Below are 9,923 nucleotides of genomic sequence, written 5' to 3'. Positions count from 1 at the left end.
AACCTAGGTATATCTTGTCTCAAACCTTGTGCTTTTCTTATTTTACCATCTGATTACTTGGGGCATTTGAAGTTTTGCCATGTAGAAAGTCAAAGAATTATAAAGGTGCTGAAGAGAGAAAAATCTAAAAGTTTGATTACTCCTGTTTGTGCATTGTAGAGAATTATAGAAACTGTATTTAGATGTACTGAATTACCATAATTTTTTTTGTTTGTTTTCAGGTAATAGATGCCTAATATTTCTTTTATATAAAAGAAATGAGTATAGCTAGTATTGCATTAAGAGTTGAAACCTGGCTTTTAGCTACATGGCATGTTAAAGTGCCTTTAATGTGGCTGGAAGCTTGTATTAACTGGATCCAAGAAGAAAATGATAATGTTAATTTGAGTCAGGCACAAATGAATAAACAAGTGTTTGAGCAATGGCTCCTTACTGATCTGAGAGATTTGGAGCATCGTCTTTTACCTGATGGCATTTTAGAAGTTCCAAAAGGAGAATTGAATGGATTTTTTGCTCTTCAGATTAATTCATTGGTTGATGTAAGTCAACCTGCGTATGCCCAGATACAAAAGTTGAGAGGAAAGAATACAACCAATGACCTAATTACAGCTGAAACACAAGTAACCCCAAAACCTTGGGAAGCAAAGCCTTCACGAATGTTGATGCTACAGCTTACTGATGGAATTGTACAAATACAGGGGATGGAATATCAGTCTATTCCAGCTCTTCATAGTGATCTTCCTCCAGGTACAAAAATTTTGATTTATGGAAACATTTCTTTCCGTCTTGGTGTTCTCTTATTGAAACCAGAAAATGTGAAGGTGTTGGGAGGAGAAGTAGATGCTCTTTTAGAGGAATATGCCCAAGAAAAAGTTCTTGCAAGATTAATTGGGGAACCTGATCCTACAGTTCCAGTCATACCAAGTAATTCTAACCAAAGCATCCCCAGAATTACAGATGTTCTACATCCTGCGTTAGGACCTTCTGATGAAGAACTCTTGGCAAGTCTTGATGAAAACGATGAGTTTGCAGCAAATAATACCTCTTTGGAAAGAAGTTGTTTCAGCACAGGTAGTTCTTCAAATACTGTTCCCATCAGACAGTCAGATTTTGAACCAGGACTTGTTATTTCTCCAAGATCCAAGGAGAAACCACAAAACCAGTCTATGCTTTTTACTGATGAGGAATTAGATGACTTTTCATTGGAGGAGGCCTTGCTTTTAGAAGAAGCTGTCCAGAAGGAACAAACAGAGACCAAAGAATTACAGCCACTGACTTTGAACAGAACTACAGATGAAAGTATAGAGAGATTTTCACATAGATCTAATACTCTGAATAATTTTTCTTTGATTTGCAAAAATGGAAATAATAATTGGAATGAAAAAAATTTATCTGAGCAAATAACTAATGAAGACAAATCTTTTAGTTGTCCATCTGCTAGAGACCAAAACAGTAGTATTGTTTCAGTTAATCATAATGTACCCCTACCCCATAATTTTACAAATAAAGATAAGAACTCAGAGACATATCATAAAATAAAACAAACCAGCAGTTCAGATGGACATTCCTTAAATAATAAAATATTAAACGGAGAGCTGGTCAATTATGTACCAAAAAGTTGTTCACACATTTCTAATAAAAATGAGCACCACTTACAGACTTGTTCTTCAAGATCATCAGAGAATACCACTAATCTTTCTATCACCATGGATTTATATTCTCCACCTTTTATCTATTTGTCTGTTCTAATGGCCAGCAAACCAAAGGAAGTTACAACAGTGAAAGTGAAAGCATTTATTGTAACCTTAACTGGAAATCTCTCAAGTTCTGGTGGCATTTGGAGTATAACAGCAAAAATTTCTGATGGTACTGCATATCTAGATGTAGACTTTGTAGATGAAATACTTACTGGTCTGATAGGGTTTTCAGTACTAGAAATGAAACAGTTAAAAAAGGATCCTTGTAAATACCAAAAGTTCCTGGAAGGTTTGCAGAAATGTCAGAGAGATCTAATAGATTTGTGCTGTATAATGACTATTTCATTGAATCCCTCCTTGTCTAAGGCAACAGTACTGGCATTACAAGATGTTAATGTGGAACACCTTGAGAACCTAAAGAGGCGAGTAAAGAAATAATTTACTAACAAACAATTTAAAAAAACAAGGAAATATTTAGAATTAAATTTGTCCTTTTACTTTTGCAACTTTCTTTTTGTAAAAGGGGAAAAGGAAGTTTCATAACTGATTTCAGTCTAATTTTAAAATGTTTAATTATGTTTGTGTGTGTAAGTTTTTTTAATAAACTTTTTATGGTAACCGCTGAAGCAATTTGATGACCCACTGTTGTTGAGAAATTTTGTTTTCCACTTGTTATTTCACATAAGGTGACTGCTAAAGTACTGTATTGGTGTTTACTGATGAATCATACTGTTGAAAGTTAACAATTACAGACAGATAGTTGAGTACTTCTGATATGTAGAGTACCCCAAAAGATTTGTTTATATTACTAGGAAAAAATGTAAATCCAGTGGATTAGAATGTCAGACTCTCAGATACAAATTGTTTTGCTGGTTTTTGTTTTGCTGATTGGAAATATTTGTCTGGTATATTTAAAACAAATATTATCTTAACTAGATACCATTTCAGAGGTTATATTGAATAGTTAAAAACCTTATTTTCAACGATAATCTATTATTATTAAGAAGATCTAGTAAGTATTTCATTTTTTTTTCTGGATTAAAATAAGGTATTTACACATGTTTTTAGTTATCTCCTTTTTTTTAAAATTTATTTTATTTAATTTATTTATTTTTGGCTGCGTTGGGTCTTTGTTGCTGCACACGGGCTTTCTCTAGCTGCGGCGAGCGGGGGTACTCTTCGTCATGGTGCGCGGGCTTCTCATTGCGGTGGCTTCTCTTGTTGTGGAGCATGGGCTCTAGGCACGCGGGCTTCAGTAGTTGTGGCACGTGGGCGCAGTAGTTGTGGCTCGTGGGCTCCAGAGCGCAGGCTCAGTAGTAGTGGTGCATGGGCTTAGTTGCTCCGCGGCATGTGGGATCTTCCTGGCCCTGGGCTCGAACCCGTGTCCCCTGCATTGGCAGGCGGATTCTTAACCACTGCATCACCAGGGAAGTCCCAGTTATCTCCTTTCTGAATTAGGTGTACATGTAAGTTCTTCCTTTAGTTTTGTTGGAAGTGCTGATTTCTTTTTTAAGGGAGATTGTTCCCCCTGGCCTCCCACCCCGCCAAAAAAAACGCAGAAGGGAGACTGTTTCCCACTTTTCCACTTTGCTGTTAAAAAGTCACATTTGAAAGGTAAAATTATTTTTATTATTCTTTTGTCTTTAAAAGAATCTAAATTAAAGTATCTTGAATTTTAAAACATTAAACAAATACTTTAATAAAATGAAGACATTGTGTTTTTAGTTAAAATAATGTAATAGGCAAATATCTGGAAGTAAGATAAATACATTTATAAAAATATGATATGGATATAGTAGAAAAATATTCTAAAAATCTTTTGTCATTATTGGTTGAAGGATGATAATCAGAGTTCAAGGCACAATCCAGATTTTGCTGCTATATCCTCTGATAATAACCACTTCCATATACTGGCATAGCTCTTTTACTACAAGAGATCTAAATGGATGGCGTTATCTTTCATTATCTTTCTTGTAAATGTTCTCCTGTACTCTATCTCTTTGAGTAGTGCTGGAAAGCTGAGATTAAACCTTATTTTCTCTTCATATTCCATCACTAAAGACTGGGTATAGTACTTTACCATATCAGTCCATCCTTCTAATTGGTGCTTTAATTCTGGCTATAGTTTTCTCTGGCCTTAAGTATTCCAGTAGGTTTACTAATTGGCCTGTGCCTTATTTTGCCCTTAAGCCTTTTCCCGTAATTCTTCCTGAATGATCTTTCTTGAATAGATTTCTTGTTTTCTCTTTGTTACCCTTTAATATCAACCTCCTATCCGCTTACCTACAGGGTGAAGTCCAAACTCTTCATTTATAGTATGTAAGGCCTTTTGCAGTCTGCCTCTTGCCTGCCTTTTCATCCTCATCTTGCCTCCTTATTCTTTTTTTTTAAATAAATTTTTATTTATTTATTTCTGGCTGCGTTGGGTCTTCGTTGCTGCGCACAGGCTTTCTCTAGTTGCGGTGAGTGGGGACTACTCTTTGTTGTGGTGCGTGGGCTTCTCATTGCAGTGGCTTCTCCTGCTGTGGAGCACAGGCTCTAGGTGCGTGGGCTTCAGTTGTGCCTCGCAGGCTCTAGAGCACAGGCTCAGTAGTTGTGGCACACGGGCTTAGTTGCTCTGCAGCATGTGGGATCTTCCCTGACCAGGGCTTGAACCCGTGTCCCATGCATTGGCAGGCGGATTCTTTACCACTGTGCCACCAGGGAAGTCCCATTGCCTCCTTATTCTTCACCTACCTGGTCTGCCACTAAAGTTTAGTCATAGTTGTTCTCCAGATGTGGGGAATATACCTCATGCATGACTCATAGTAATACCCCATCTCCCATATTCATTTGTATTTCCACTCAGCTTAAGCTTTAGATGCTCACTGAAGTGTTTCATGAATTCCTCTGCCCACTTTCATGCCCTCTATACATTGTACAGACTAATATTATATGTATTATTGTACTTATTTGCTTCCCTTACTTTACTGCTATATTTCAGGTAGAATAATTCTTTGTTGTAGAGAGCTGTCATGCGCTCCCTTTAGCAACATGCTGGCCTCTACCCATGTGATGTCAGTAGAATCCTTCCAGTTGTGACAACCAGAAAATATTCCCTGGGAGACAAAACTGCCCTTGGTTGAGAACTGTTGCTTTAATGGAATATAAGTGGCTTGGGGGTATGGCTAAGTGATTTACCTTTGTAACTCCAGTAAGTATTTATTGTTATTACAAATGAATCAACATATCTGATCATCTGTGTTCCCTTGCTTAATATCTTTTAGTGATTTCTCATCATCTGTTCAATATCATGGTACTTAAAGCCCTGAAACCTCTGCATACATGGCACCTCAAATATCTTCTTCAGTGAAAGAGTAAATTAGAAAGATCTGCCCAATAGCAAAGGGAGACTATAAGAAAACTTTGTTGACTTCGCCTAGATTCTAGTAGAGAGGTAAAAAGTTTTCCCTGAGAATTTGTAGCCATAGGCCTGCTCTTATGTGAGGCTAAGCAGACACTCAAGTTACCTGCATGATAATCTCCAACTGAGAATTCAAAAAAGAATGACGCTGTGGGAGGCTGGCAGAAGCAAATGGGAAGGGGAAAAAATGGGCATAATCAGGTCATCTTTGTGTTCCTCTTAGGAATGAATCTGCTTTCAGAGAGTACATGTTCTTTGCTCCTCCATTCTGTATATCTTACATGTATTGGCCCCTGCCCTAGTCCACCACTGCTTGTGACTGGGTGGGTACATCTGCTCAGTTCTGGAGTTAGCAGGCACTACAAGAAATGCTCAGACACTCATGGACAGCTGTGTAATATGCGCAAGAGGAAAACGAAAAAGAAAAGTTTGAAAATATCAATAGGGAATTGGGAATTTTAAAAAACTAAGACTATAATAGCTAAAAATAAAAAATCAGTGAATGAGTTTAACTCCAGATGAAACACAGCTGAGGATACAGTGAATTAAATTTGGTCAGAAGAAAAAAATTCAGATTAATGTATAGAGAAACAAAAGCATGGAAAAGAACCAGAAAACAATATAACATCAAGAAGCGCTAACATTAATGTAGCTGTAGTCCCCAAAAGAGAGGAAATAGAGAACACTTAGAGTTAATGCTTAAGAAATTTATAAAGTTTATGGAAATCAAACTACAGGTTTCAGAAGTCCCACAAACCCCAAGCAAAATATATTCAGAGAAAATCATACCAGTGCAAATATTATCAATACCATTGAAAGCTAAAAAAAAGAAAGAAAGCTAGAGCAGTGAAAGAAGGCATATTTCAAAGGACCAAAAACATGGCAACTGACTAAATAAAGACAGTGGGAATCATGATGGTGTGCTCCTGAAACTTATATGCCAATTTTACCTCAATTTAAAAATTTGGGGATCAGAAGACAATGGGATGGCATCTTCAAAATGATGGAAAAAATAAGTACCAACCTAGAGTTCTATACAAACCAAAAATGCCCTTAACAGTAAGGGTGCAATTGGTAAAATTGAGAAAATTTCACACACAAAAATAATTTTTTCCCTAACTACACAAAAAGGTTGTCTTTAAGCAGAAGGAAAATGATAACCAGATGGAAGCTTGGAGACGCAGGAAGGAATGATGAACAACTGAAAGGGTAAATATATGGGTTAAATGAATAGCGATTTTGAAATGAAAATAATGTCTTGAGGGTTAAAAAAAACCAAAGGACTAAACTACATGAAAACAATGGCAGTTAACTTGAGTGAGGGATAAAGAAAAGTATTTTAAGGTCCTTATGTCAGAGAAAAGGTTAAAGCTGCTGTTTTATTGGACTTGAATATTCAAAGTTGCATGTTATAATATTTAGAGTATAGACACTAAAAGATTTGAAAAGTAGTCTGTCACTATATACTAATGAGAATAAAAAGAATAACAACAGCAAAAAAGTGTACTCAACCCAAAAGAAAGCAAGAAAGAGAAAAGAACAAAGAAAATATGGTATATAGGAAAAACAGTGGGTGAGGTAGTAAATTTATTTATTTTTTTGCGGTACGCGGACCTCTCACCATTGTGGCCTCTCCCACTGCAGAGCAGAGGCTCCAGACACGTAGGCTCAGCGGCCATGGCTCACGGGCCCAGCTGCTCCCGGACCGGGTCACGAGCCCGTGTCCCCTGCATCGGCAGGCAGACTCTCAACCACTGCGCCACCAGGGAAGCCCGAGGTGGTAAATTTAAATCCAAATGGATCACCCAGAGATAAACCCACACACATATGGTCACCTTGTCTTTGATAAAAGAGGAAAGAATATACAGTGGGGAAAAGACAGCCTCTTCAATAAGTGGTGCTGGGAAAATTGGACAGCTACACATAAAAGAATGAAATTGGAACACTCCATAACACCATACACAAAAATAAACTCAAAATGGATTAAAGACCTAAATATAAGGCCAGACACTATAAAACTCTTAGAGGAAAACATAGGAAGAACACTCTGACATAAATCATAGCAAGATCCTTTTTGACCCACCTCCTAGAGAAATGGACATAAAAGCAAAAATAAACAAATGGGACCTAATGAAACTTAAAAGCTTTTGCACAGCAAAGGAAACCATAAAGAAGACGAAAAGACAACCCTCAGAATGGGAGAAGATATTTGCAAATGAATCAACGGACAAAGGATTAATCTCCAAAATATATAAGCAGCTCACGCAGCTCAATATTAAAAAAACAAACAACCCAATCCAAAAATGGGCAGAAGACCTAAATAGACATTTCTACAAAGAAGACATACAGATGGCCAAGAGACACATGAAAAGCTGCCCAACATCACTAATCATTAGAGAAATGCAAATCAAAACTACAATGAGGGGCTTCCCTGGTGACGCAGTGGTTGAGAGACCGCCTGCTGATGCAGGGGACACAGGTTCGTGCCCCGGTCTGGGAAGATCCCACATGCCACGGAGCGGCTAGGCCCGTGAGCCATGGCTGCTGAGCCTGTGCGTCCGGAGCCTGTGCTCCACAACAGGAGAGGCCACAGCAGTGAGAGGCCCACGTACCGCCAAAAAAAAAAAACCTACAGTGAGGTATCACCTCACACCAGTTAGAATGGATATCATCAGAAAATCTACAAACAACAAAAGCTGGAGAGGGTGTGGAGAAAAGGGAACCCTCTTGCACTGTTGGTGGGAATGTAAATTGATACAGCCACTATGGAGAACAGTATGGAGGTTCCTTTAAAAACTAAAAATAGAACTACCATATGACCCAGCAATCCCAGTATGGGGCATATACCCTGGGAAAACCATAATTCAAAAGGAGTCATGTACCACAATGTTCATTGCAGCCCTGTTTACAATAGCCAGGACATGGAAGCAACCTGAGTGTTCACTGACAGATGAGTGGTTAAAGAAGATGCGGCACATATATACAATGGAATATTACTCAGCCATAAAAAATGAAATTGAGTTATTTGTAGTGAGGTGGATGGACCTAGAGTCTGTCATACAGAGTGAAGAAAGTTAGAAATACAAATACCGTATGCTAACACATATATATGGAATCTAAAAAAAAGGTTCTGATGAACCTAGGGGCAGGACAGGAATAAAGACGCAGATGTAGAGAATAGACTTGAGGACACGGGGAGGGGAAAGGGTAAGTTGGGACCAAGTGAGATTAGCATTGATGTATATACACTACCAACTGTAAAATAGATAGTGGGAAGCAGCTGCGTAGCACAGGGGGATCAGCTCCATGCTTTGTGACCACCTAGAGGGGTGGGAAAGGGAGGGTGGGAGGGAGATGCAAGAGGGAGGTGATACGGGGATATATGTATACATGTAGCTGATTCACCTTGTTGTATAGCAGAAACTTAACACAACATTGTAAAGCAATTATACTCCAATAAAGATGTTAAAAATCCGAATGGATCAGAAAGTCCATTAAACGTAAATAAGCCAATTCTTCCAATGAAAGACAAACATTGTCAGTTAACAACACAATCCAGTTGACAGGCATACCTTGTGCTTTGCTTTACTGTGCTTTGCTTTATTGTGATTTTTATAAATTGAAGGTTTGTGGTAACCCTGTGTCAAGCAAGTCTTTTGGCACCATTTTGCCAACAGTGTTTTTTTTTTCAGTGGCATTTAGTACTTTTATTTTTTATTATTTTTTAAATTTTTATTTATTTTAACATCTTTATTGGAGTATAATTGCTTTACAATGGTGTGTTAGTTTCTGCTTTATAAACAGTGTTATTTTTATTTTTTAATTATTTATTTATTTTTTATTTTTTTGTGGTACGTGGGCCTCTCACTGTTGTGGCCTCTCCCGTTGCGGAGCACAGGCTCCGGATGCGCAGGCTCAGTGGCCATGGCTCACGGGCCTAGCCGCTCCGCGGCATGTGGGATCTTCCCAGACCGGGTCACGAACCCATGTCCCCTCCATCGGCAGGCGGACTCTCAATCACTGCGCCACCAGGGAAGCCCAACAGTGTTATTTTTAACTTAAGGTATGTACATTTTTTTAGACATAATGCTAGTGCACACTTAATAGTCTATAGTGTAAACATAACTTTTATATACACTGGGAAACCAAAAAAATTTGTGTGATTCACTTTATTGTGATAATCACTTTATTGTGGAGGTCTGTAACTGAACCCACAATATCTCCGAGGTATGCTTGAATATACAAGAGAGGTAAGATGTAATGATACAGAAAAGTTTATATAAAAAAATATATAAACACTAACCAAAAGAAAGCTGCTGTGGCTATATTAATATCAAACAGAATTTTAGGCAAAAGACTTACTAGTAGTAAAGAGACTTACTACTAGTAAAGACTTACTAGTAGTTGATAAAAGGACTAATAGGAAGATTTTTCAATTCCAGATTTATAGAATTCAATATATTGCTTCTAAGTTTATCAGAGGACTACAAGGAGAAATAGAGAAATCTACAATCATAGAGGAGGATCACACACTCAGTAATCAAAAGTTAGTAGGGATATAGAAAGTACAACTGTCCTAATAACCATGTGTAGGCTATTGTACTCAACAAAGGGATACTAGTTTTTCATGGACATGTGGGACATTTACAAAAACTGTCCATTTTCCATACCAGGAAGCAAATCTAAACAAGATTTAAAGAATTGTAACCAGAGTATATTCTCTGACCATAATTAAAATGAGATACCAAAAAAAAAAAAAAAAGCCAGGGGTTTAGAAAATCTCATATATTTAGAAACTACAAAACATACTCCAAAGTAACCTT

General features: G+C 37.6%; 1 protein-coding gene across 1 annotated transcript; it reads left to right on the top strand.

Annotated features, from left to right (window-relative positions):
* Window positions 1-257: 257 nt before the first annotated feature.
* Window positions 258-2,315, top strand: RMI1 (RecQ mediated genome instability 1; the record flags this gene model as incomplete). The annotated part of the gene is made up of 1 exon (XM_079707052.1): window positions 258-2,315. One exon carries the CDS (start codon window positions 258-260, stop codon window positions 2,133-2,135), a length of 1,878 nt encoding a protein of 625 aa, XP_079563178.1. The 3' UTR covers window positions 2,136-2,315.
* Between the last annotated feature and the right edge of the window lie 7,608 nt (window positions 2,316-9,923).

The sequence above is a fragment of the Hyperoodon ampullatus genome (genome assembly GCF_949752795.1).
Source record: "Hyperoodon ampullatus genome assembly, chromosome: 6".
NCBI lineage: Eukaryota > Metazoa > Chordata > Mammalia > Artiodactyla > Ziphiidae > Hyperoodon > Hyperoodon ampullatus.
This window is presented reverse-complemented; position numbering and strand designations above follow the sequence as displayed.